The sequence below is a fragment of the Pipistrellus kuhlii genome, unplaced genomic scaffold (genome assembly GCF_014108245.1).
Source record: "Pipistrellus kuhlii isolate mPipKuh1 unplaced genomic scaffold, mPipKuh1.p scaffold_m20_p_3, whole genome shotgun sequence".
In the NCBI taxonomy this organism is placed as follows: Eukaryota; Metazoa; Chordata; class Mammalia; order Chiroptera; family Vespertilionidae; genus Pipistrellus; species Pipistrellus kuhlii.
The window spans coordinates 182,400,342-182,427,001 of record NW_023425529.1 but is presented as its reverse complement, the minus strand read 5'-3'; the positions used below and the strand labels follow the sequence as shown (position 1 = coordinate 182,427,001).

The 26,660-nt window shown below is 58.5% G+C and overlaps 3 protein-coding genes across 3 annotated transcripts in view; 1 reads left to right on the top strand and 2 right to left on the bottom strand.

The window, feature by feature from the left end:
* Nucleotides 1–16,252, top strand: part of WWC2 (WW and C2 domain containing 2) — a 112,481-nt gene extending 96,229 nt beyond the window's left edge. Inside the window, exons 18-23 of the mRNA XM_036457308.2 lie at nucleotides 1,468–1,666; nucleotides 2,930–3,094; nucleotides 4,692–4,784; nucleotides 6,587–6,829; nucleotides 11,454–11,581; nucleotides 13,637–16,252. Coding sequence (XP_036313201.1) covers nucleotides 1,468–1,666; nucleotides 2,930–3,094; nucleotides 4,692–4,784; nucleotides 6,587–6,829; nucleotides 11,454–11,581; nucleotides 13,637–13,703 — 895 coding nt within the window. The 3' untranslated portion in view covers nucleotides 13,704–16,252. The remainder of the gene's footprint in view (nucleotides 1–1,467; nucleotides 1,667–2,929; nucleotides 3,095–4,691; nucleotides 4,785–6,586; nucleotides 6,830–11,453; nucleotides 11,582–13,636) is intronic.
* Nucleotides 16,253–17,186: 934 nt separating this feature from the next.
* Nucleotides 17,187–17,909, bottom strand: LOC118729733 (claudin-22). Its single transcript, XM_036457150.2, has one exon. The coding sequence runs from the start codon at nucleotides 17,847–17,849 to the stop codon at nucleotides 17,187–17,189; it is 663 nt and encodes a 220-aa protein (XP_036313043.1). The 5' UTR covers nucleotides 17,850–17,909.
* A 2,006-nt stretch (nucleotides 17,910–19,915) lies between these two features.
* Nucleotides 19,916–20,602, bottom strand: LOC118729732 (putative claudin-24). Its single transcript, XM_036457149.2, has one exon. It carries the CDS (start codon nucleotides 20,576–20,578, stop codon nucleotides 19,916–19,918), a length of 663 nt encoding a protein of 220 aa, XP_036313042.2. The 5' UTR covers nucleotides 20,579–20,602.
* Nucleotides 20,603–26,660: the final 6,058 nt, after the last annotated feature.

Below are 26,660 nucleotides of genomic sequence, written 5' to 3'. Positions count from 1 at the left end.
TTGTACTGTCTTCTCTGAAATCCAATTTTAGTGACTACATCTGTTTTGTAAGTACGCGTGTAAAATTACTTGAATTAATTTTTATATATAAATATATATTACTTGAGCTACTGTTAGCACACGTGCTTACACATATATAACACGCGTTTGTGTGCATGTGTGTGTAGAAAACGCTTTCCCAGTTAGAATAACAACATACAAATAAGGTCGTGGGCACGTGGCAGGAGCAGCGACCTGCAGTGATGTCAGAGGAACAGGTGCACGTGGTTCTCATCAGCAGCCTCACAGGGAATAAAACCAGAGACCGCAAAAGTGCACACACCAGGAACTGAGTGAGGACATGTTGTATTAAGGTATCGTTAGATATGAGCCTTCCTGTGCATGTGAAGGGCAATTTGTTTCGCACGCATTTCAAAAATACACTTTATGAAATACACGTAAAGAAATCTGCACCTCACAGTGTTCATTGCTAGCCCCCGTCTTCACGCCATGACGAGGCGTTTAATGTCTAGGCTGTACCAGTTGGTCGCCAATCACAATTAAAGCTCTGCTTTTCGTTATCAGTAGAGAAGATGTCCGCATTCCAAGAACATGAAACACAGCCCAGCATGAGACGTTCTAAACACGCTGAGCTCCTGCTCACCCGTCAGTAGAGTTTGTACAGAACACGTATGTGTGGTAAAGCCCCCGCTTACCACAGCACCCAAGCCCGGGCCACGGCTTTTGTGGACGACAAGGTCACACGGCCTGAAGGGTCTTCTGTAATTTCCGCAGTGAAACTCCCTTCCCTCCGGGTCCACCCCCGCAGACCGTGAGTGCGGGGGAACATGGGTATTTTGACTCCTCATGTCTTTATCCACTCTGAGCAGACTCACTCTGTTCCATCGTACGATTAACTCTACAAGACTCGGCCCGGCCAGTGCTGCTCAGTGGTTGAGCATTGACCTAAGAACCTGGAGGTCATGGTTCGATTCCCGGTCAGGGCAAATGCCTGGGTTGCAGGCTCCATCCCCAGTGTGGGGCAGTGCAGGAGGCAGCCGATCCATGATTCTCCTTCATCAGTGATGTTTCTATCTCTCCCTCACCTTTCCTCTCTGAAATCAATAAAAATATATTTTTAAAAATCTTTTTCAAGACACAGACAACTAACACCAAGTTATATTCTAGGGAGTGTCAATATTTTTAAATGGTGGGGCTAACTTTAATATTTGACTTTCTATATATTTCTATTTTAATCTTTAGGGATTAGGTCAAATTTCACTCATGAGTTTGACAGTTGAGTACCTAACTATGGTGGCGTCGCTGTCTGTTGCTGGAGAAAACGTTATTTTTCAAGTTCGTTTTAGTAGAAAGGGCTTGATCTGTGTCTGCTGTCCCTTGCCCTGGTGCCAGGTGGACGTCCCAGGTTGCATTGTGCGGGGACACGTCGGCTGGACTTAACGTGTGTCTCCTTTTGTTTCTCCGAAGGCTGGCGATGCTGAGGGAGGCCTCTGACGAAGTGGTGGCTGAGGAAGAGGCGGACGTGGCCTTGCCAGGGGGCAGCAGGTGTATGGGAGACCTAAGCTCATGCCCGGGTATGCCCGCGACTGCTGGAGGCACAAGGAGGGCAGAGAGCAGCTGTGCCAACGGCCCTGGCAGCCAGCCCCCTCCGGGAATGCCCACCCTGGTGAGTACTTCCGCTGCCCTCCCCCCGGGCCGGCTCTCACCGGCTCCCCGCCGGCTGCGCTTGTCTCTGCCGGTGTAACCACACCGGGCCTTTGCAGAAGCTGATTGATTGCCATAGGCATCATGGAGTCGGCTCTCAGAGGCATCGTAAACGCCTTAAAAATCTCAAATGGGCCCAAATATTCACTCCCCACTTAGCTTCTCTGTGAGAAGGTAGATCTCACAGAGAAGCGGTACGTAGATCTGGTTACGGCTCTGTGTTTATTAAAAGCATTTTCAGAGTTTCCTGGGTAACACCGGGATGATCACCTAATTGTATTGAGTTTCATAAATGTTGCAAGTTTACTTCCACTTCCAACAGGCGGTCAGCAGTTCACGCCCGTAGAGGGTGTTCTGATTGGGGGTGGCAGAGGGCCCTTCCGGGCACAGGCGCTCACCAAGTGGCAGGCTCGTTGAGCGGACGTTATCTTCAGGCTTTGAGGATGCTGGCGAACGTGGGATGTAACAAGCTTAGAGAATCCCTTTATCCTGAGAAAGCAGTGCCGCATGTACCCGACTGAAGACTTCGTGTGGGTGGGCACGTGTGATTGCAGAGTCTACATAAACCTATGCTTTTGCAGTAGATCTCATTTTCTTGTTTAATCACCTTTATCACTTACTGGAAGCCCGATGCACGAAGATTCGTGCTAGAATGGGCTTTCCTCTCCCTGGCTGCCAGCCCAGCCCCTGTCCACTCCACCCCGCCTCCCCACGCTGCCCAGAGGCCCCGAGAGACTGGGGGTAGGGCAGAACGCCTGTGTCATTGCCAAGCATCACTCAGCGCCTGTGTATGCAAATTAACCACCTCCTTTGTTGGGTTAGTTTGCATATCACTCCTGATTGGCTGGTGGCGTAGTAGTGGAGGTACGGTCAATTTACATGTTTGTCTATTATTAGGTAAGATTCTGGAGAAAGCACTGATCAGTTGGATGCTATTTAATGATGAGGCGTGCCCAAATAAAACAGTTTATAGCGCCATGTTAACCTTTTGTAAATGGAAACCTTTCGGCCTACTCTGTTAGGACAGGTATCACCCTACCCACCGGCTCTGCGGGTCGTCGGTTGGGATCCCCTCAGCCGTCACGAGGCCCTTCCCTCAGGAGAGGCCCGAGGGCTAGATGGGGGGGGGGGTCTCCAGTGTAAGGTCAGGCCTTCCTCTTGTCCTTAGAAGGACGGGGCACGGATGTGTCCGCGTGTGCCGCCCCTGACAGGCCTTCTGTTGCAGGTCGACAAGGAGACAAACACAGAGGAGGCCGAGGACGCGGGCCTGGCCGTCCGGCCCAAAGAGCGCGGCGTGCTGAGCGCGCGGCAGCGCCCCCTGGTGCGGAGCAGCGTGATCGTGCGCTCGCAGACCTTCTCGCCCGGGGAGCGCAGCCAGTACGTCTGCCGGGTGAGGAGCGGCCCTGCCCGCGGGACATGGCACGCGCCCGGGCACGCCCGTGGGTGGGCATCGCAGACTCCGGCCACAGGCAGGAGCCGCGGGGAATGCTTCCACAAGTTACTCGTAACTATCACACGAGTGCACATGTGTCAAACACAGGGCCCGCGGGCCAAATCCGTCCCGCCAGGCCTTGCAATGTGGCCCGCACCGCGCTGTCATCACTGCACTCCGCTGCGTTTCCATCACAATGACAGTTTGTGACTGTTCAGTAAACCATTCGGCCCGCGATTTAGGCTGGATTTTAGATTTTGGCCCCTTCTCTGATTGAGTTCGACACCCCTACTGACTAGTGGTTCGTTTTAGTTTGGTGATGGGGTGTGTGTCTCCCCCCCCCCCCCCCCCCCCCCGCCTTTCCTAAATTCAGTGTGTCATTGGCTCAGGGCCATGCATTTGGCAACTACGTGAAGTTGCAGACCTGGCTACTAAGTAAACTTGGACTTCAGTCTGTGTTTAGAAACGTCAGGTGATCTGAGGGCTATCCTTTTGTGGACCTCTGTGTCCATTATACACCGCATTGGTCCTGTTGGACCGAAAACCGTGAGTGGGGTTTTAGGACAAAGTCATCTTTTAGCGATGGGTTCTATTTCCCGTAGAGCTTATGACTTCTGGTAATACTGGTTCAGTGTTATACAACGGGTTAGAAAGAGCTGTCAAAGTGTGTTCGTCTGATCCAACAGGCGTGTGTGTATCAGCACCTGCTCTTAAGCATGTCTCTAGCTGCCTGGGGTGGGTCCGGACCAGAGCCCCCGGCACTGCCCTTGCAGAGCTGCGATGAGCCGTGGACCCGATGCGTCTGGGATGGGGCCGGGGGCTGTGAGATGAGGGGCTGGGATGCCGAGGGCGAGGGGGCAGGTTTAAGTAGGTTCACGTGGGCTTCACCGACGAGGTGACATTTCACAGCTCCCTGGTGCCGGCGGCGGGGAGAGGATGGGCTGACTGGGCTAAGAGCCATCTCGGTTGAGCAAACTGTGGCTCAGCTCCCCCCTGCACACCAGCTTTTCTTTTAAAGATAAATGCTGTGGGCCCTGGCCAGTTTGGCTCAGGGGATAATAGAGCGGCGGCGTGCAGACTGAAGGGTCCCAGGTTCAGTTCTGGTCAAGGGCACATGCCCGGGTTGTGGGGTTAATTCGCAGTAGGAGGTGTGCAAGAGGCAACCGATCAGTGATTCTCTCTCATCATTGATGTTTCTATTTCTTCCTCTCCCTTCCTTCTGAAAGCAATTTTAAAAAATTAAATTAAATAAATGTTGCAGGGGGGAGGGGGGAATAAGTAAAAATAAATCAATGTTGTGTATTAGCTGAAAACAAAAAGGATATTTTATGTCAGAGTCTGTGCGGTTATCTTAGCCATGACTTCGGATAACTGCCACCGACAGGCACTTGTTTCACTTATTCCTGGAGAGCACGTCGGGTAAGGAAAAACGGGGCAAGGCAGAGCCTGTGGGAGGGTTTTCTGTACAAGATGGACTGTTATCGCCACCCCTTTCCCTGCCCCTTGGTCGGCAGTCTGTCAGGCAGTGACTTTCTCTTCTTATCCTTTTTGCCAGTTAAATCGGAGTGACAGCGACAGCTCAACCCTGGCTAAAAAGTCTCTGTTTGTGAGAAACTCCACTGAGCGGCGCAGTTTGAGGGTCAAACGGGTACGTATTCCGTCAGCAGCGGCCCGGTCCTGCCCACCGGAGTCCTGGCCGCCATGCGTCCGCGCCCGCTGGCCCTGGGCTCCTGTGTGGAGCCGCTGTGATGACAGGGAGGCCGATGTCCAGAGCTTCACGCAGAACAGTCACGTTTCAGTTCCTTCCCTCTTCCGTCAGCTGGTCCAGCTTCTATTCAGAATCTCCTGTTTTCCATTAATTGGAAATGTAACCAGGAAGGGGCCTCCTGTTCCCTGCGTATGTCTCACCGGCCTGTCCCCAGGCCAGTCCGGCCCAGGCTCAGTGACCTCCCTCCCCTGAGTCCTGTGCACAGCGGCACCCCCCTCACAGTCCCCTCGTCCTCTCACTCCTCCTCAAGGTCACTCTGACCTTCCCTCACTGAGTCCTATGGCACAGGGATCCCCCCTCACAGTCCCCTCGTCTCTCACTCCTCCTCAAGGTCACTCTGACCTTCCCTCACTGAGTCCTATGGCACTGGGATCCCCCCTCACAGTCTTCACGTCCTCTAACTCCTCCTCAAGGTCACTCTCTGACCTTCCCTCACTGAGTCCTCTGGCACAGGGATCCCCCCCTCACAGTCTCCCACGTCCTCTCACTCCTCCTCAAGGTCACACACTGTCCTCTCTCTAGGGCACATGTGTCAAACACAAGGCCCGCGGGCCAAATCCGTCCCGCCAGGCCTTGCAATGTGGCCCGCACCGCGCTGTCATCACTGCACTCTGCTGCGTTTCCATCACAGTGACAGTTTATGACTGTTCAGTAAACCATTCGGCCCGCGATTTAGGCTGGATTTTAGATTTTGGCCCCTTCTGATTGAGTTTGACACCCCTAGTTTTGCCTGCAGACCCCAGCAGACATTCATTCGTACATACTCAGGCTATTTCTTGATAAACCGCTAAGCCTGGCTGCAGGAAGCACAGCCGACACACGGGGCTGAGAGCTGGTGTTAGACGATGGGAGCCGAGGAGGGGCCAGGCTGGGCACGTCACTTAGAGGAGGGGCCAGATCTGAGCTCCTCTGCCCGCAGCCCTCCGGCCCGCATCACAGGCGTGAGAGCAGGTGTGCGCACGGGGAGAGGGCGTGTCCCGAGACGAGGGGCGTGAGGTCCTGCACGTGTGCGCGCGTGAGTCTGCAGCGGGAGCAGGGAAGGTCTGCTTCTTGCTCAGCCCGCGCTCGCTGCCGTCTGGCTGGGTCCCTGCTGCTATGGGCCCCACTCGGGACCCGTCTCTGGACGCAGCAGGAGCAAGAGGTGTGCAGGCTGGACACTGGCACTGGAGAGCTTGCACTGGGAGTGACACACGCACTCCGCTGACCGGCACTGGAGGGCTCGCCCCTCGGCGGGCAAGGCCTCCCTCGGGAGCCGGGAGTCGGGAGCTGGGGCCAGGAGCAGGGGTGGGGCCAGGAGCCGCCAGCCGGGGCCAGGAGCAGGGCTGGGGCCAGGAGCCGCCAGCCGGGGCCAGGAGCCGCGAGCAGGGGTGCTGCCAGGAGCCGCCAGCCGGGGCCAGGAGCAGGGCCGGGGCCAGGAGCAGGGGTGGGGCCAAGAGCCGCCAGCCGGGGCCAGGAGCAGGGCTGGGGCCAGGAGCCGCCAGCCGGGGCCAGGAGCTGCCAGCCGGGGCCAGGAGCTGCCAGCCGGGGCCAGGAGCCGCCAGCCGGGGCCAGGAGCAGGGGTGCTGCCAGGAGCCGCCAGCCGGGGCCAGGAGCAGGGCGGCAGGGATGCGGGCGGCGGGGATGCATGCGGGCGGGCGGGCGGGCGGGCGCTCAGGGCGTTCCCCGCCTGTTCCACCCCGCAGGCGATGTGCCAGCCGGCGCTCCGGAGGGCGGCCCAGGAGTGCCCGGTGCGCACGTCCCTGGACCTGGAGCTGGACCTGCAGGCCTCGCTCACACGCCAGAGCCGCCTCAACGACGAGCTGCAGGCGCTGCGGGACCTGCGGCAGCGGCTGGAGCAGCTGAAGGCCCAGGGCCAGACGGACCTGCCGCCCGGCGTGCTGGAGGACGAGCGCTTCCAGCGGCTGCTGCGCGAGGCCGAGAAGCAGGTGCAGCCGGGCGTGCGCGGGAGGCGGGGAGATGGGCGTGCGCGGGAGGCGGGGGAGATGGGTGTGTGTGCGCGGGAGGCGGGGAGATGGGCCTGTGCGCGGGAGGCGGGGGAGATGGGCGTGTGCGCGGGAGGCGGGGAGATGGGCGTGTGTGCGCGCGAGGCGGGGGAGATGGGCGTGTGCGCGGGAGGCGGGGGAGAGGGGCGTGTGCGCGGGAGGCGGGGAGATGGGCGTGTGCGCGGGAGGCGGGGAGATGGGCGTGTGCGCGGGAGGCGGGGGAGAGGGGCGTGTGCGCGGGAGGCGGGGGAGAGGGGCGTGTGCGCGGGAGGCGGGGGAGAGGGGCGTGTGCGCGGGAGGCGGGGGAGATGGGCGTGTGCGCGGGAGGCGGGGGAGAGGGGCGTGCGCGGGAGGCGGGGGAGATGGGTGTGTGTGCGGGAGGCGGGGGAGATGGGCGTGCGCGGGAGGCGGGGGAGATGGGCGTGTGTGCGCGGGAGGCGGGGGAGATGGGCGTGTGTGCGCGGGAGGCGGGGGAGATGAGTGTGTGCGGGAGGCGGGGGAGATGGGTGTGTGTGCGGGAGGCGGGGGAGATGGGTGTGTGCGCGGGAGGCGGGGGAGATGAGTGTGTGTGCGCGGGAGGCGGGGAGATGGGCGTGCGCGGGAGGCGGGGGAGATGGGTGTGTGTGCGGGAGGCGGGGGAGATGAGTGTGTGTGCGCGGGAGGCGGGGAGATGGGCGTGCGCGGGAGGCGGGGGAGATGGGTGTGTGTGCGCGGGAGGCGGGGAGATGGGCCTGTGCGCGGGAGGCGGGGGAGATGGGCGTGTGCGCGGGAGGCGGGGGAGATGGGCGTGTGCGCGGGAGGCGGGGAGATGGGCGTGTGCGCGGGAGGCGGGGAGATGGGCGTGTGCGCGGGAGGCGGGGGAGATGGGCGTGTGCGCGGGAGGCGGGGGAGATGGGCGTGTGCGCGGGAGGCGGGGAGATGGGCGTGTGCGCGGGAGGCGGGGGAGATGGGTGTGTGCGGGAGGCGGGGGAGATGGGCGTGTGCGCGGGAGGCGGGGAGATGGGCCTGTGCGCGGGAGGCGGGGGAGATGGGCGTGTGCGCGGGAGGCGGGGGAGATGAGTGTGTGCGGGAGGCGGGGGAGATGGGCGTGCGCGGGAGGCGGGGGGGGATGGGCGTGTGTGCGCGGGAGGCGGGGGAGATGGGCGTGTGTGCGCGGGAGGCGGGGAGATGAGTGTGTGCGGGAGGGCGGGGGAGATGGGTGTGGTGTGCGGAGGCGGGGGAGATGGGTGTGTGCGGGAGGCGGGGGAGATGAGTGTGTGTGCGCGGGAGGCGGGGAGATGGGCGTGCGCGGGAGGCGGGGGAGATGGGTGTGGGTGCGGGGAGGCGGGGGAGATGAGTGTGTGTTGCGCGGGAGGCGGGGAGAGTGGGCCGTGCGCGGGAGGCGGGGGAGATGGGCGTGGTGCGCGGGAGGCGGGGGAGATGGGCGTGTGCGCGGGAGGCGGGGAGATGGGCGTGTGCGCGGTAGGCGGGGAGATGGGCGTGCGCGGGAGGCGGGGGGAGATGGGTGTGTGCGCGGGAGGCGGGGAGATGGGCCTGTGCGCGGGAGGCGGGGGAGATGGGTGTGTGTGCGGGAGGCGGGGAGATGGGCGTGTGCGCGGGAGGCGGGGGAGATGGGTGTGTGCGGGAGGCGGGGGAGATGGGTGTGTGCGGGAGGCGGGGGAGATGGGCGTGTGCGCGGGAGGCGGGGAGATGGGCGTGTGCGCGGGAGGCGGGGGAGATGGGTGTGTGCGGGAGGCGGGGGAGATGGGCGTGTGCGCGGGAGGCGGGGAGATGGGCGTGCGCGCGGGAGGCGGGGGAGATGGGTGTGTGTGCGCGGGAGGCGGGGGAGATGGGCGTGTGCGCGGGAGGCGGGGGAGATGGGTGTGTGTGCGGGAGGCGGGGGAGATGAGTGTGTGCGGGAGGCGGGGGAGATGGGCGTGCGCGGGAGGCGGGGGAGATGGGCGTGCGCGGGAGGCGGGGGAGATGAGTGTGTGCGCGGGAGGCGGGGGAGATGGGTGTGTGCGCGGGAGGCGGGGGAGATGGGTGTGTGTGCGGGAGGCGGGGGAGGGGGGAGGTGTGCGCGGAGCCATCCCTCCAAGGCCGCCGGGGGGAGGGGCCAGCTCCCTCCTCAGCTTGCTCGGCTCCTCAGATCCCTACAGGCGTCTTCAAACTACGGCCCGCGGGCCACATGCGGCCCGCAGAGGAGTCTGATCCGGCCCGCCAGGTTTTTTGGGCAGTGAGCGCAGCCGAGGTGTTACAGTAGGAATTAGTAGTTCATATAGTCCGGCCCTCCAGCTCTCTGAGGGACCGTGATCTGGCCCCCACTTTGAAAAGTTTGAGGACGCCTGCTTTACAACATCTCGGAGCAGCTTTCTGCCGTGGCCTTCTTAACCCAGGAGGTGGCTGAGAGAGAGGGGTCCCGCCCGCCGCTCCGCACCCCGTCCTCCCGACCAGGGGGCGTGGCAGCGAGGGCAGCGGCCGTCACTTCTTTTTTTAAAAAAATATATTTTATTGATTTTTTTACATAGAAGAGGGGAGAAGGACAGAGAGTTGGAAACATCGATGAGAGAGAAACATCGATCAGCTGCCTCCTGCACACCCCCCACTGGGGATGTGCCCACAATCAAGGTACATGCCCTTGACCGAATCGAACCTGGGACCCTTCAGTCCGCAGGCCAATGCTCTATCCACTGAGCCACACCACTCAGGGCCATCACTTTGCTCAGCGCCTTCCTTCGCCTCTACGTGAGACTTGACAGATAAGCACAGTAAAACTTTTAACACACGAGGTCGCTTGCGTTTGAAATGGCCCAGCCACATCACTGTGGATGTACCACTAACGGTAACACTCCTGAGTTTTCACATTCTGTGACCTTCAAAGAAGGTCACGCTGCACACATTCACCCTCCACACAGCTGTATAAAACAGCACAGAAAATCACCGATTTAAAAATAGGGTATTTTAAAGGAATATTTCTATTAGTCTCACTCCTAAGTGAGAAGTTCAAGAGCCTTCATATTGGTGATATTGGTTTATTCTCTCAAGACTAAAGAGTTTATATTTTAGCGTAAGAGCATATGTTTACATCTGTAACAATGAAAGCGTAATATGCTAATTAGACTGGAAGTCCTTCCAGACGAAGCCGCAGCACAAATTTCATACATTGAGCTTCCAGTCAATATATAACATACGAATAGAACTTCCACGTAGCTGAAATACTGCAAATGCCAGAACCTTTTCTTTCAACTCTTTTTGGATGGAAATCTGAAATAGATTCGTCGCCTCCTTACATGTAATAGAAGCTTCTGTCCATAATTTCTTAATCATACAGATGGAACTCAGAAACTTAACGTATGGATTTCAGAGATCAAACTGATACCAATGACTTTTTAAAGAAAGTTTAAGCAACCAAACCCATTACATACCTGAGAGAAAGGGCCCTCACACACAATAGGATCTCAGGGAATGTCTGTTCAGCAAGGAGCTGAAAGGCAGGTCTCCTATTTGATGCCACGGCGGGTAACAGGGTAATCAGACTCCGTCGTGCCCTTACAGGGCTTGTGGTTTGCTGCAGGCGAGGAGCCAGGAAGGCTTCCTGGAGGAAGTGGCACTTCCCTGGCCTGGAAAGTGGGTGATGGAACTTGGTCCCAGGCGAGGGTGCAGAGGCCGGCAGGCGGGACCCAGCACAGCAGCACAGGCCCCAGAGTGCTTCCGGCAGGGAAGAGCCAGACGGGACCCCGCAGGACAGCAGAGGCTTTCTGCAAAGCGGGATGTGGAGTTGAAGGCTGAAATGACCTCGTCCTGTGTGTGTGCGTGTGTGACCTTAGGGCCATCACCCGCTTCACTCTCCTGAGTCTTTTAGTTCCGCGTTAGCACCAATTCCAAACCGCTGGTTGACATGACCCACGTTAATATCCTGCAGAAGCACTGCAGTCTCTAACCCTCAGTCCTGAAAGGTTTGCATGGCCGGGTTCGAGTTTTCGACCGTAGACCTGAGCAGGACCTCACGGCTTCGCGTTTCTGTAAACAGCCTGCCGTGGTGTGCAGACTGTCCTGCTGTTCTGAGTTCGGGCTGGTGGCCCTCGGGCGGGTCCCTGAGCCAGCGTAGGGCCTGGGCATTGGGCTGTTCTGTTTCCCCCTCCGGTGGGGGGGCCTGGGGGTGTCCAGCTGAACGCTCACGTCACCTTTTGGGAATGTGAGTCCACTTCCGTTAGCAGCTTTTAAATGGCTAAGGCAGAGAGAGAGGGGCTTGAAGACGAATGAGGGGTTGCAAGTATGTTTCCCAAAACGTGAGCCGTCGCATTCCGTGGGCACGGTGCTGTGGCAGCTCCTCACTTCCTCTCTGCGGGCTCAGTTCTCCGGGCGCGTGGGCAGTCACCCCGCCTGTGACAGGCGTTTCCAACGCGCTGCCCCGAACAGCCCCCAGCCGTGGCCGCTGGCCTCCGGCCTGGCCCGCGGGAGGAAGCCGCTCCCCGCACCCCGCGGGCGGCTGCGGTGCCCCTGGCTTCAGTTCGCAGCGTGAAGCCTGCGGCGGTCTCCGGCGTCTCTGATGGGTGTTCTGTGGGCTTTGTGTTCATTTCCTGCCCAGGCTGAGCAGTCCAAGGAGGAGCAGAAGCAAGACCTGAACGCGGAGAAGCTGCTGAGGCAGGCCTCCAAGGACGTGTGCCGGCTGCGGGAGCAGAGCCGCAAGGTGCCGCGGCAGGTGCAGTCCTTCAGGTAGCGCCGGGCGTGGGCGAGGGGCACTGGGGGAGGGGGAGGTGCCCTGGGCCTCAGGGTCAGGGTGCGGGACGCCCCGCCTCTCCTCCCGGGTGGGACGGATGCGTTTCCCTCCGCTCCCCCGCCCCTGCGCCCACACCCCCGTCCTCACCCTCAGGACGCGGTCTGGGGTGAGGACGGGGGTGAGGACGGAGTCTGAGGGTGAGGACGGGGGTGAGGACGGGGGTGAGGGTGAGGACGCGGTCTGAGGGTGAGGACTCGGTCTGGGGTGAGGACGCGGTCTGGGGTGAGGACGGGGGTGAGGACGCGGTCTGGGGTGAGGACACGGTCTGGGGTGAGGACGGGGGTGAGGACGCGGTCTGGGGTGAGGACGGGGGTGAGGACGGAGTCTGAGGGTGAGGACGGGGGTGAGGACGTGGTCTGGGGTGAGGACGGGGGTGAGGACGCGGTCTGGGGTGAGGACGCGGTCTGAGGGTGAGGACGGGGGTGAGGACGTGGTCTGGGGTGAGGACGTGGTCTGGGGTGAGGACGCGGTCTGGGGTGAGGACGCGGTCTGGGGTGAGGACGGGGGTGAGGACGCGGTCTGGGGTGAGGACGGGGGTGAGGACGGAGTCTGAGGGTGAGGACGGGGGTGAGGACGTGGTCTGGGGTGAGGACGGGGGTGAGGACGTGGTCTGGGGTGAGGACGCGGTCTGGGGTGAGGACGCGGTCTGGGGTGAGGACGGGGGTGAGGACGCGGTCTGGGGTGAGGACGGGGGTGAGGACGGAGTCTGAGGGTGAGGACGGGGGTGAGGACGCGGTCTGGGGTGAGGACGGGGGTGAGGACGCGGTCTGGGGTGAGGACGCGGTCTGAGGGTGAGGACGGGGGTGAGGACGTGGTCTGGGGTGAGGACGCGGTCTGGGGTGAGGACGCGGTCTGGGGTGAGGACGGGGGTGAGGACGCGGTCTGGGGTGAGGACGTGGTCTGGGGTGAGGACGCGGTCTGAGGGTGAGGACGCGGTCTGGGGTGAGGACGGGGGTGAGGACGCGGTCTGGGGTGAGGACGGGGGTGAGGACGCGGTCTGAGGGTGAGGACGGGGGTGAGGATGCGGTCTGGGGTGAGGACGCGGTCTGGGGTGAGGACGGGGGTGAGGACGGGGGTGAGGACGCGGTCTGGGGTGAGGACGGGGGTGAGGACGGGGGTGAGGACGCGGTCTGGGGTGAGGACGGGGGTGAGGACTGGGGTGAGGACGCGGTCTGGGGTGAGGACGGGGGTGAGGACGCGGTCTGGGGTGAGGACACGGTCTGGGGTGAGGACGGGGGTGAGGACGCGGTCTGGGGTGAGGACAGGGTCTGGGGTGAGGACGGGGGTGAGGACGCGGTCTGAGGGTGAGGACGGGGTGAGGACGGGGGTGAGGACGCGGTCTGGGGTGAGGACGGGGGTGAGGACGCGGTCTGAGGGTGAGGACGGGGGTGAGGACGCGGTCTGGGGTGAGGACAGGGTCTGGGGTGAGGACGGGGGTGAGGACGCGGTCTGAGGGTGAGGACGGGGGTGAGGACGGGGGTGAGGACGCGGTCTGGGGTGAGGACGGGGGTGAGGACGCGGTCTGAGGGTGAGGACGGGGGTGAGGACGCGGTCTGGGGTGAGGACGGGGTCTGGGGTGAGGACGGGGGTGAGGACGCGGTCTGGGGTGAGGACGGGGGTGAGGACGGGGGTGAGGACGCGGTCTGAGGGTGAGGACGGGGGTGAGGACGCGGTCTGGGGTGAGGACGCGGTCTGGGGTGAGGACGCGGCCTGAGGGTGAGGACGGGGGTGAGGACGCGGTCTGGGGTGAGGACGGGGGTGAGGACGCGGTCTGGGGTGAGGACGGGGGTGAGGACGCGGTCTGGGGTGACGGGTGTGATCTGCGGTGATGGGCTGGAGCCAGAGCTGGTGTCCGTCGCCCCGCCGTGCAGGGCAGAGGTCCTGGGCTTGAAGCAGAGTCTTCCTGGGACCAGGGGAGGCCTCTGAGGCCGGGCGGTGTCTGCGGTCCCACCGTGTGCAGCCGCACTGAGGGCTTGTTCCTCCGGCTCCAGGGAGAAGATCGCCTACTTCACCCGAGCCAGGATCAGCATCCCGTCGCTGCCGGCCGACGACGTGTGACGCGTCCTGAGGAACGGGCGCCCCGCCCTCGGGGGAAGGACTGAGCGGTGTCTGGTGGGTCTGTCTGGGGAGGGTGTCACTGTCAGTGCCTCAGGAGCTGTTACTTCTCATCAGGATCTCCACGTGCTGATTTGTAAAGTTTGGGATGTAATTCTTCTATAAAAAGGCAAGAAAAGCCAGGTAACCAAGCGGGCGGATCTGTACCCAGACGTCCCGCAGGAGCGGGCTGTAGACCCGGAGTCGGGCAGAGCCCAGGGCTGTCCTTCGAACCCGCAGAGGCGGCGCGGCTCTTGCTTTTCCTGGTTTCCCGCGAAGGCCAGGGCGGCCCGAGCCCCCGGGGTCTGGGACTCAGAGCGGCAAGTCCGCCGTGAGCGAGCCTTGAGGGAGCTCCGGGGCCAGGAAGCAGGTGCTGTGTTCCTCTCCGTCACCTTTGTGCAAACACCGGTCTCCGTAAAGCAGCGTCTTCTCTGTCTCTTTCTGTTCGTTTGTCTAAAGAAAACAAAACGCTGAGTTCAAGCACATCCGTGCCGACCCGGGAGCGGGCTCCTGGCTGCACAAAGGCCTCGCGGCCGCCCCCCCCCCCGGAGGGCAGGGAGGAGGGTGCCCTGCAGCCCCGGGCGGCGGGGGCCGCAGGTGTGAGCCTGGCTCTCCGAGGTGGGGGGACGGTGGCCCTCGTCCTGAGGACACACACTGCCGCCGGGGAGGGAACCCATCGCATCCGCGTGGTGAAACCAGGAAAAGCAAAGGGTATCCTGATTGCATAAAGGTGCCAAAAAAATTAAGTCCTTTATGAAACAGATTTGTGACGTTTCACAGCCGCTCCTCGCAGCCCTCGTTGAGGGGGTCCTGTCTGTGTGGGGAGGAGCCGGGAAGCAGAGAGAAGCGTGGGCCTGGGAGACTGCGCCTGGAGCATCGGCTGAGCTGTTTGTCTCCAACAGAAGCCATTGCAGGTGGCCCCTGAGAGCTGCCTCAGCGTCCCCACGGCGCCTCCCGGTGCGGAATCCCAGCTGGCCCAGCCCAGGCCCTTCCCAGCAGGAACTCCCGTGTGGCCCACCAGGCGTTTAAATACTCCTATGCAATTTAATACTCCGTTTGTAATACTGGAAGAGGCAGTTTTTGGCCAGCCATCTTTTATAGAAAACTAAATCCTTTTTTTAAAAAAGATGCAAAAGTCATCTTAAAGGAATAGGCCCCTTTACACACACACACACACACACACACACACACACGTTCTGTTTTTAAGCAAGAATCCTCCATAGCAAGAATTTTTATTTTCTTGAGAGCAATTACACATGTTTTAGAAGGTGAGTTTTGTCAGGATCAAAATTCAAATGAAGCCGTTTCTGAGCCTTGAACTTGATCGTTTCCTGAGTGTTCCACCACTTACATACAAACGTCTTTGAAGCTGTAACTGGACGTGACACTACTCTGAACAAACACCAGCCTTACGAATTGACCACATGCAGTCCCTCGGGATCTGCCCAGTTCACTCTCTCAGCCGATTGAGGAAAACGAGGAAAGAATACCATTCATCCTTGTCAAGGTCAAATGTGAAAGAGAAGTTTATTTAATGTAGAGATAAATGAAGGTCAGCTGTTGTCAGCTTCTTCGTTTGACCGTGGAAATGTTTATAGAATTATGTGTAGTGTTACCGTACGATTTTATTTTCTTCATTTATTTATTTACGGTCTTATTTATGTTCTGTTTAATATATAGTTCGGTTCTGGCCATTTTAAATGTTTGACATAGAAGAAGCTATATTGGGATATTTACAGCTTTATAAATCATCAAGACGAGTATAAAAGAATAAAATCTGTCTCAGGCTGGTAGTTAACAGCTGTGACCAAGAAGCTTTCAGTTTTATTTTACAAAATTTGCTCATTTCTAACACGAGAGATGAACTTATTTTAATATAATTATTTTCCACACTTTAAAAATCAGCAATAGTGTTATGCATTTATAGGAAGCTTTTAACAGCCCTATCATATTTGTACTAACCCAAGTGATTCACAGTGACACATTTTAATAACTTGATCACAAAACCGTATGGACAATATGAATTTTAATATTATAAATGCTATATTTTAAAGGTAGAATTTATTCTGCACAGGGTAAAAAGAATGTAATATTTAGTTCTCAAGTTTGAATTATCAACATGTTACTACAATTTTGTATATCAGAATCTAAGTGTTACAGGTACAACAAGCATACTGCTAGCCAAATGAACAACGTTTAGCTGAATCTCTGTCGCATGCAAATCAAATAAATTTAAAATCTTTTTTTTTTTTTGCTATTACTTTATATTGTATTAAATATCAAAAGCTCAGGACTGAACTAAATATTTAATCAGGTTAAATTCTGAATATGTTTCTGTTTTAATTTGTCTTGTTTGTAAACGTGTGCAAATACATCACATAGACTAACTGGTTTCTGCACTTTTCATGTGTTTGTGGGTGGGAAATATTCAGTGGGTTATTTGGGGGTTGGGTTTTGTTTTGTTTGGTTTTTTTTTGCTTTTGTTATTTTCAACAAAGATACATATTCCCTAAGACTTCATTTGTGTCGTTTGTTGTTCCGGTAATTTCCCTGATTGGCTCAAACACAAGAATTGATTCGGCCTGTGTACAGAACAAATACAAAATCTTTCATGAAGAATCCCCCACGCCAGCAGTTTGTTGTGAATACCTCTTGGTTGGACGATATGCGTTGCTGATTAAAAAAAAAAAGGGGGGGGGGGCAGAGTATTTTCATTGTGCCAGTACAACAAGGACTCCACATGAGCTCTGCCCACACTCCCAGACTGGGCTGGCCTGCAGCGCCCCCTGCAGGGGGTGGGTGAGCATCCACCTGCTGCAGGGCCCAGTTGCAAAAGCGGGCTTGAGGGTGGGTTTTAGTGACCCTTCCGATACACAAGGCTGCTCCCCCCGGTTCCTGGCCTGGGACGGAGGCATCGGTGAGTGGCCAGGAGTCCTGAGGTCTCTGACAAAGACATGATGTGTCCCCGTCTCTCCCCTCTCCAGCTTTCAGAGAGCAGCGTAATAAGCAGATGCCACACATTGCAACTAAACATGCCGTGAGCCTGTTTCTGTACAGAGGTCATCTTAAACACTTGAGAGAAGAGATTGTTAGCAGTCACATTTCCCACGGCCAGGATGCCCCGTCTCTCTGAGTAGTAACACCTTCAGGGGCGTAAGTCCCGGTGGAATGTTTTATTTACCAGTTCTGTGCAATCACCAGCTCTGTTTTAAAACCGAGGAGACGCCTCCACAGAAACGAGCAGGATTACCGTTGAGTCTTGATTGGCTTTGGCCTCAGAGTGGCTTAGTGTCTTAGAAACCACAGTTGGAGGAGCCAGTCCCCATGGCGGGGGGTGCGTGTTAGAAAGTTGCCAGCCTGGTGCCTGGGTGACCAGGCAGCAGGGAATCCTACCCGGTCCGGGGCTGAGCCGGCACCCTCCGAGGCGGGGGCGCCGGGTCCTCGGGCTCAGACTGCCAGGCGGGTGTTTTTCATCTCCAGCGGGTGACGGAGATGCTGTGTCTCTGCCGCCGGGTCCTGGCCCGCAGCCCGCGGGGCCCGGGGCCAGCAGGCCGCCCCGGTGACCAGGCAGCCCCCGAGGAGCAGGGAGAAGCCGGCGAACCAGCCCAGGAAGAGGGCCTCCCCGAACTCCCACCGGGGCACCACCTCGGGGACCGTGTCGTCCCAGAACTCCCGCACCGTCACGTGGGCCACCCAGGACACGGGCGCCAGGGCCGCGGCCCCCGCCGCCCAGCACAGCGCCCCTCCCAGCGCCAGCAGCCGCCGCTTGCGCCCTCGCCGCCCCTCTCCGACCCGCGAGCAGTCCAGCCCGCAGCCCGAGGCCAGCAGCCCCAGCAGCCCCAGCCCGTGGGACAGGAACATGAGCGCCCGGGACACCCGCAGCTCCACGGGCAGGGCCAGGAAGGAGTCGAAGTCCTTGCACTGCACGCCCACCTCTTCCTGGACGACGCAGGCTTGCCACAGGCCCAGGGTCCAGCTCTCCATCTCGTTCAGCTCCAGGTTCAGGCGCTTCCACTGGGGCAGGTAGTTGGTGAGACAGGCTAACACCCACCCCAGCAAAGAGGAGGACACTCCGGCCACCTGGACCGCCGTTCTCGGTGCGAAAGCCATCGTTGGGAGGTCCCGGGAGCGTCAGCCCCGGGAGCTGCTGCCTCTCGGCTGCCGGGGGAAGTGCGGCGGGCTCTGGCGGTCGCCTGCAGAGCTCAGAAATCTTTTCTTCATTGTGTGTACAAGAGGATTCTTGCCAGGGTGGCTATTGTTTGACTCCATGCTGAATGGGTTTCAGGAAAGGGAAGGGAACTAATTCTGCAAGCCAGCCAGTCATGCCAAGGAGGGGCCAAGATCAATTTTCTAGCAAGCAGCGCGTCCCTGAAATAACACGGAGCGCTCAGAGCCCTCCTCTCATTGTTCGCGCCTCAATGGCTCTCCTCCGTTTCCCAGCCTCCCCGGCAGGTCGGAGAGCAGAAGGAGCATGAATGCGGAACGTGTAATTGACGGTTCGGGTTCAGCGCCCGCCGCTCTCTCTCCAGCTAATCGCACCTGCCAGGGCCTCCGCCCGTGACGGCGCTCACGTTTCAGGACATGGGTTGTGGCTGCACCGAGTGTTATCGTAAAAAAAAAAAAAAAACAAAAAACAAGAAAAGTATTTCTTACCCAAATCTATCTCCCCAGAAATTTCTCTAGATCGTGAATCAGGCCTACTTTTTTTTTTTTTTTTTTTTAATATATTTTATTGATTTTTTACAGAGAGGAAGAGAGAGGGGTAGAGAGTTAGAAACATCGATGAGAGAGAGTCATCGATCAGCTGCCTCTTACACACCCCCCTACTGGGGATGTGCCCGCAACCAAGGTACATGCCCTTGACCGGAATCGAACCCGGGACCTTTCAGTCCACAGGCCGAAGCTCTGTCCACTGAGCCACACTGGTTTCAGCAAGGCCTACGTTTTAAAGATTCCTCAGGGCACACACACCACCTAACATCTGAAACGCTACTAAGAACAAAGCCACTGTGTGGGAATTACTCTCGGGAATGAGTTGAACCTGGGCTTGGCCACATTCCTCCCTGCCGGAGCACGGCCAGTGCGCGGACACGCGTGTCTTCTGGGCTGACATGTGCTCACCACACTGAGGCAGAGGGGAGCAAAGGGACTGTGTAGATTTGTACCAGCATCTCTTGTTGCAAAGCTGAAGTATAAAGCTTGTCATTTGTTTTGTTGTTAATCCTCACCTGGAGGTGTTTTTCCATTGATTTTCAGAGAGCGTGGAAGGGAGGAGGGGAGACAGAGAAACATTCGTGTGAGAGAGACACATCGATTGGTTGCCTCCCACAGGCCCACCCCTGACCACCTGACCGGGCGGGGCTGGGGATCCAGCCTGCCACTGAGGCACGTGTCCTTGACCAGAATGGAACCCGTAACCCTTCCATCTGCGGGCCAAAACTTACCTACTGAGCCAAACCCGCTGGGCTGAAGCTTGTCATTTTTGATTGAACAGAGGAAAGTTTTTCTCAGGACAAATAAACGGTCAATATCCCAATATCAAGCAGAAGTGTTTCACGCTCATCTTTTTAATAGGAGGCTTTCCAGGGAAGAGACGGGAGAGGAAGTTGGCCAGGATGAGGGCATCCTGACACAAACGCCTTTGAGCCTCATAAACCTTGTCACTCAGGCCCGTGGCCCTGTCAGTTCGTAGACACAAACCACCTCTGATCGCAGAACAAAGCCGCTGAGTGGAGATTACTCTTCGGAATGAGTTTAACCTGTGGCTTTGCCAGTTGCAGACTCTCTGCTTTTCCCTTTTAGGAAGCGAAGTAACTACGACTTCCAGGGACCAACACAAACAAACAGAAGCGGTTCTAAATGTAAAACAAACGCGTTAAAGCTTCATGCGGACCGTATTGGACAACAGCCGGCCCTCGTTTTATTTCAATCACCAGGTCAATGACATTTTTCTTTTCCTTTTCTCAGACCTATGTCATGTTTAAAGCAGTAATTTTCTTTTAAGTTAGGAGACTGGCCCCTTCTCCAGGTTTTTGGGGGGAGGGGGGATCCAGGGTAAGAAAGTAGTGAGTGAGACAGTGCGAGCAGCACAGACGTAGTCACACGCACAGCTGCCTTCCCCGTGCGGACCTGGGCCCTGCTGGTGCGGAACGCGGGTCTCCCTGGTCGGGTCCAGGTCACGCTCTGGGAGCCGCAGTCCCGTTTTCCAGGCAGGGGCACCGAGCCTGTGCTTCTGCCGCCGGGTCCTGGCCCGCAGCCTGCGGGGCCCGGGGCCAGCAGGCCGCCCCGGTGACCAGGCAGCCCCCGAGGAGCAGGGAGAAGCCGGCGAACCAGCCCAGGAAGAGGGCCTCCCCGAACTCCCACCGGGGCACCACCTCGGGGACCGTGTCGTCCCAGAACTCCCGCACCGTCACGTGGGCCACCCAGGACACGGGCGCCAGGGCCGCGGCCCCCGCCGCCCAGCACAGCGCCCCTCCCAGCGCCAGCAGCCGCCGCTTGCGCCCTCGCCGCCCCTCTCCGACCCGCGAGCAGTCCAGCCCGCAGCCCGAGGCCAGCAGCCCCAGCAGCCCCAGCCCGTGGGACAGGAACATGAGCGCCCGGGACACCCGCAGCTCCACGGGCAGGGCCAGGAAGGAGTCGAAGTCCTTGCACTGCGTGCCCACCTCGTCCCGGACGACGCAGGCTTGCCACAGGCCCAGGGTCCAGCTCTCCATCTCGTTCAGCTCCAGGGTCAGGCGCTTCCAGTGCGGCAGGTAGGCGGTGATCACAGAGAAGACCCATCCCAGCGCCGACAGCAGGAGCCCAGCGAGCTGCGTGGCCCCCCTCGCGGCCAGAGCCATCGCGCCGACCCCGCGCCTCCCGCGGGAACCGCTGGCCGTGGGGGCGGGCGGCGTGTGCCGGGCCGGGGCCGGGCCCCCGGGATATAAGCTCGGGCCTCGCCGCGGGGTCATGGCTCCCTGGGCACGCTGAAGCGCGTGTTTGTTCTGGAATATAGGGTTTCACCGACGGGGCCCGGGGCTCGGGGCCTTCCGATAAGGAGCGGACCGCGGCCGCCTTCCGATGTGCGGGGTGAAACGATACCCCCGACGCCGGCGATACGCAGGCTGCGGACGAACAAAGGGGCCTCTGTGACCCTCACCCTAAAGGACAACGGAAATCTTTGTGCCTCGCTATGGGTTCCGTAGATTTGAGGGGCGATACGGGGCCAGCGCTCCGGGTAACAGGACCTCATTGTGGCGGCTTGAATCTGAGGTCCAGGATGGGAAGGCGGGCTCCCGTCTGACCTCCGCTCTGCGCCGGCCTCCTCGGACCCCACGGGTCTGGCCGGGGCCGCAGCGGCCGGGGACTCGGTCAGGACTGGGCAGGCGCCGTGCCCCCGGATTTCTCTGAATCCAGGGTTCCCTGGGTTAATGAGAACGGCAGGCCGGAGGCCAGTGCGCGGAGGTGCCCGGCGAGGAAGGGAGCATCCGGGAGGCCTGGGTGTCCCCGGGCGATGCCTGATCCTCATTAGGGATGTTAGCAAAAAAAAAAAAATTGAAACCCGTAAAGAATTTTAGTGAGTCTATTTGAGCCAAACACATGCCGGGAAGCAGAACCTCAACGGATTGAGATAGTGCTCCGGAGAATGGCGGGTTAATTTCTCTATTTATACACTGAAATCAAAGGAGGGACTTAGGTGGGTGACATGAAATTCATTGGTGATGGAGTAAGGAGGCGGGAGAAAGCAAAGCAGTGGGAAACCCCTAGGATTGGATAAAAAGTAAAATGATGGAGGTGTACTCCGGTCAATTAACATGATAACGAAGGAACCTGAGGCATCTGTCCTGGCGCCCACCACATTTGGTTGTGCCCCAGGGGCTCCGGAAAAACGGAAGTTACATGTTAACCAGACATCTCATAGATATGTTCTCTTAGAGGCAGGAAGGCAAATGGGCTCAGTAAAGAAGGTCTAAGTTGATCTTTGTCAGGGAACATATCGGCCTAGGACATGACTACCCACTATAACCTGTTTGTAGTTAGATATTTATTTTAAACCATCTTCTGTGGTGATCTTAGGTCTCTGAGTTTGCAAGACTGCCACTCAGGCCTCCCTGAGCTTGTCAGGTCAGCGTGTGGCTCTTTTCCTTCACAGGGACTTGGGGGACAGCCTGGTTTTCACCCTCCCACAGGTGTTTTCTGCCCAGAGCTGAGCCGTCTGTCCGGCCCCTTGGGAGACGAAGCCGCCCGCATGAGGATCCCGCCATTCAGGGCACGAGACTCTGAGAACAAGGGCCACCAGGCTGCCCTGTGAGGTTCTGTCTTGTCTGGTTTTTTATTGGTTTTTGACGGAGACCGCGCCTTGGGCACACACTGCAGATCTGGCCCCTTCGGCAGGACAGAGGCGGGCCAGGTCCCAGGGCGGCTGCAGGGCCTGCAGGGTGTCGCTCCTCTCCAGGGCAGGGGTGTCCGGCACCCCCGGCCAGGAGGCGGGATCGATGGGCCTGGGAGACCTGCAGAGCCCCTGCCTGTGCCCACCCTCGGGGCCAGATTCCCCGCTGCTCTGTGTGAAGTTCCTCAGGAGATCAGACCGCCGTCCTGCGCCTCCAAACTCAGCAGAAGGTCTTGTCCTGCCACGTGAGCTCAGTGATGAACCAGCCACGCCGCCCTCAGCCTCCATGGCCCCACGCCCTGTCTCCTGTGTGGTCATCAAGCAGAATCCATAGTAAAGGGCTGAGGAGGGCCCGCAGGTGGTGGTGAGTGTAAACCTCACACAGAAGTGGGTTCCCGTGGCCTCGGGTGGCCATCCTGGTGAATGTGAGCTTGGCCAGGGGACCTCAAAGAATGAACGCACTCAACCCCCGAAAACATCTCCAGGTGGAAAACACACGTGCCCTGTCCCAGCAGGTGGATGGGTGGCAGGCCTGGGGGGAGAGGCCGCTGGCACATGCCTGGGTTGTGGGCTCGGTCCCTGTAGGGGGTGTGCAGGGGGCAGCCGATCAGTGATGTTCTCGGGGTGCCAGAGACAGATGACACACACACACCCCCATTTTCACTGGAGTGTCTAAACATCCTACAAAGCATGTGGGATTCTCATAAGAAGAAACAGAAAATGTCGTGAAAGAAGAAAAGGTAGCTTGCTTCAGTCCGTTCTCCCCAGAATGTCCGAACAGGACGGGCCAGGTCAGCGGAACCACTCAGGAGTGACGTCCCAGGCCGCATTTGCAGGGCAACGTCCTTTGTATTTGCTGACGTGTCTCCTTCGTCTCATGATGCCCTTCCCCATCCCCCGCCCCTTTTTCCTTGCTTACTCCAGTGGGCAAGGCCTGGATGTGTTGTTGGCCCCTCTCCCCAACACCCTTTGACCGAAGTCTCAGGGGCACTCAGCTAACGGACGGCTCCCACTTACAATATCACACCCGGCGGTGCAAGTCGTTGGTAAGGGCTGTGGGTTTTGGAATGCCAACGTCCTAAACGTCGGGAGGCCTGACGTCCTCCAGCGGGCGGTGTTTGGGGACTGGAACAGAGGCACGAGGGACCACGTCCACATTTCAGAAAGGTCCCCTTGAGCAACGCAGCCAAGATGCAGAGGAGAGAAGGGGGTGGGGGAAGCTGGCAGAGCATCTGGGGCGCATCGGGGCGTCTGCGGACCCTCCCAGGGGCCTCCTGACCGCTGCCCCCCAGCCCGCAGACCAGAGGGCTGAGTGCACACAGGTGCCTGGCCCCCAGTCACTGGTGCAGGAGCCCCCGGGTGCCCTCGCCGGTTTCAGGGGAAGGAGGGAGCCCAGGCCAGTGCGGACCAGCTGTGGCCCGCGTGGGCTGGTGTGGGAATGGCTGCTCAAAAGCCCCTTGCCGGGCTGGGGGTGGCAGGGAGAGTGATCTGACGTTCCGTCTCCTGCGGCCCCAGCTGAGAGTCCGCTCAAGCCTTCAAAGGGCTACGGCTTGAAGATAAGGCGAGATCCCAGCATCCCGTCCTGTGTCCACCATGGGCCCTGGAGGCGGAGGAAAGATGACGGCCTGGCCAGCTGGCTCAGTGGTGGAGCTCCAACCAGGTCACGGTTCCATTCCCAGGCAGGGCACATGCCAGGGCCATGGGCTTGATCCCCAGTAGGGGGTGTGCAGGAGGCAGCCGGTCCATGATTCTCTTCATTGATGTTAATCTCTCCCTCTCCCTTCCTCTCTGACATCAATTTTAAAAATATATATTTTTTTAAAAAGAAGAATGGCCAGTATTTTTTTTTTAAATATATTTTATTGCGTTTTTACAGAGAGGAAGAGAGAGGGACAGAAAGCTAGAAACATCGATGAGAGAGAAACATCCATCAGCTGCCTCTTGCACACCCCCTACTGGGGATGTGCCCGCAACCAAGGTTCGATGCCCTTGACGGGAATCGAACCTGGGACCTTTTAGGCCACAGGCCGACGCTCTATCCACTGAGCCAAACCTGTTTCGGCGAATGGCCGGTTTTTATTGAGCACTTATTCCTTGCGAGGCATTGGGACAAGGGTTTTATCTGTGTTAACTCGTCCTCATAAGAACCCTGTGACGTAGACACTAGTCTTTTTTTATTTTTTTATTTTATTGATTTTTTTTTACAGAGAGGAAGAGAGAGGGATAGAGAGCTAGAAACATCAATGATAGAGAATCACCGACCAGCTGCCTCCTGCACACCCCTTACTGGGGATGTGCCTGCAACCAAGGTATATGCCCTTGACTGGAATCGAACCCAGGACCCTTGAGTCCACAGGCCGACGCTCTATCCACTGAGCCAAACCGGTTTCAGCTAGACACTAGTCTTACCTGCAGGTATCAGGTAGGGAGTCTGAGGCTTGCATAAGCCAGCTAGCTGCCACCCACAGAGCGGAGAGCTGAGCGCCGCCTGCGGACACCCCGGTCCCGGGTGCCATCACTTAGGCTAGGGGTGTCGAACTCAATCAGAGAAGGGGCCAAAATCTAAAATCCAGCCTAAATCGCGGGCCGAATGGTTTACTGAACAGTCATAAACTGTCATTGTGATGGAAACGCAGCGAAGTGCAGTGATGACAGCGCAGTGCGGCCCACATTGCAAGGCCTGGCGGGACGGATTTGGCCCGCGGGCCTTGTGTTTGACACATGTGACTTAGGCTGTAGAAATCCATCTTTGGCCATGGCCCCGCCGCCCCTCCGGCTTATCTCCGGGTCACCTGCTGACCTCGGTGTCACCACGCATCCGCCTTGGACCAGAGTCGTCCCCCCCGGCGGGCTGCCCCGTGAGGCCTGGCAGTGGGCAGGCAAACCCGGCAGCGCTTACAGGAAGGAGCGCGGGCAGTGCCAGCCAGGACGCGGCCTCCGCCCCCTGCACAAACAGACGTGAAAGCCCTCTCTCTCTCCCGGGATTAACTGACTTCTTTTCTTTGTAAATCCTCTCTAAATATTAATCTAGGCGCACCCCCCTGCAGCTCCGTCAATTTCCAGGTAACAGGAGGGAAAGCCACTGTAAACCAGTGACAGCCCTGGCACCTGCTGGGATGCCAGGCAGCTAGCGCCTCAGACACCCCCGACGTGGCTTCTTCGCACCCGGGGCTGAGCCCTGACGCTGCTGCTGACACCTATGTTTGGCGAGACAACTCCCTTCACGCCGCTGGGCCCCCACATTCCGGCCGGTGGAGCAGCAGCAGAAGCAGCTGCAGCCAGCACGCCAGGCGCCCGGGAGGAGTGGGATAAGGCCGGAGAGCTGGGCGCACGTGGGAGGCCCTCCATAAATGAGCTACTATTTGTGTTTTGTCTTTGGATGGCGTGGATCTGGGCTATCGGTTACGGCTCCCTGGCCGGACTAGGGGCCTTCCCCGGAGTCTTTATGCACCTGGATCCTCCTGAGCCCGGTGTGTGCCATCGAGAAAGGCTTGGCAGGCGGCCTTGGCTCGGCTTGGCTCCCTGGAAACCCGTCCTTTCTCCTCGGACACGAGCGGATGGCTCCCTCGCCGCCCGCCCTCCCTTCTCTCACATTGCGCCCCGTGGCTGTTTGTGGGACGGTCTCACTTGCCTGGAGATGAAGGGGATCGGGTCCCCGGTCATCAGCCGTGGTTCCGGTGGCCACCTGCCCACCTGTTCCACCGGGACTGAGGCGGGGAGGCTGGATCCAGGGCCGGTGCTTCTTGCCAAGTTTCCCTGGCGTCCTGCTGCGGGGGAAGGGCTGTAGACATTGTCCTCAGAGATTTCCATCAGTCTCAGCTGGAAGGAAAACTTTATTCCTAAGGAGAGAAAACTTGATTTAAGAAATTGTAAGCCCTAACAGGTTTGGCTCAGTAGATAGGCCTTCGGACTGAAGAGTTCGACTCGGTCAAGGGCATGTGCCTCGGTTTTGGGCACATCCCCAGTAGGGGGTGTGCAGGAGGCAGCTGATTGATGTTTCTCTCTCATCGATGTTTCTAGCTCTCTATTCCTCTCCCTTCCTCTCTGTAAAAAAAATCAATAAAATATATATTTTAAAAAATTGTAAATGTGAAAAACTTTGCATCTGCCCCGAATCTTTTCATCCATCCATCCTTTCATCCTTTCATCCATTCTTTCATCCACCCACCATTCATCCCACAAACCAGTATTAAGAATTCTTGGAGCCGAGACCGGTTTGGCTCAATGGATAGAGCGTCGGCTTGGGGACTGAAGGGTCCCGGGTTCGATTCCGGTCAAGGACATGTACCTTGGTTGCGGGCATATCCCCAGTAGGGGGTGTGCAAGAGGCAGCTGATCGATGACTCTCTCATCGATGTTTCTAACTCTCTATCTCTCTCCCTTCCTCTCTGTACAAAATCAATAAAATATATTTAAAAAAAAAAAAAGAATTATTGGAGTGCCCTGTCCAGTGTGGCTGTTGGTTGAATGCCCACCCATACATGGAGAGGTTGCCAGTTTAGTTCCAGGTCAGGGCACATACCCAGGTTGCAGGCTTGATCCCCAGTAGGGGG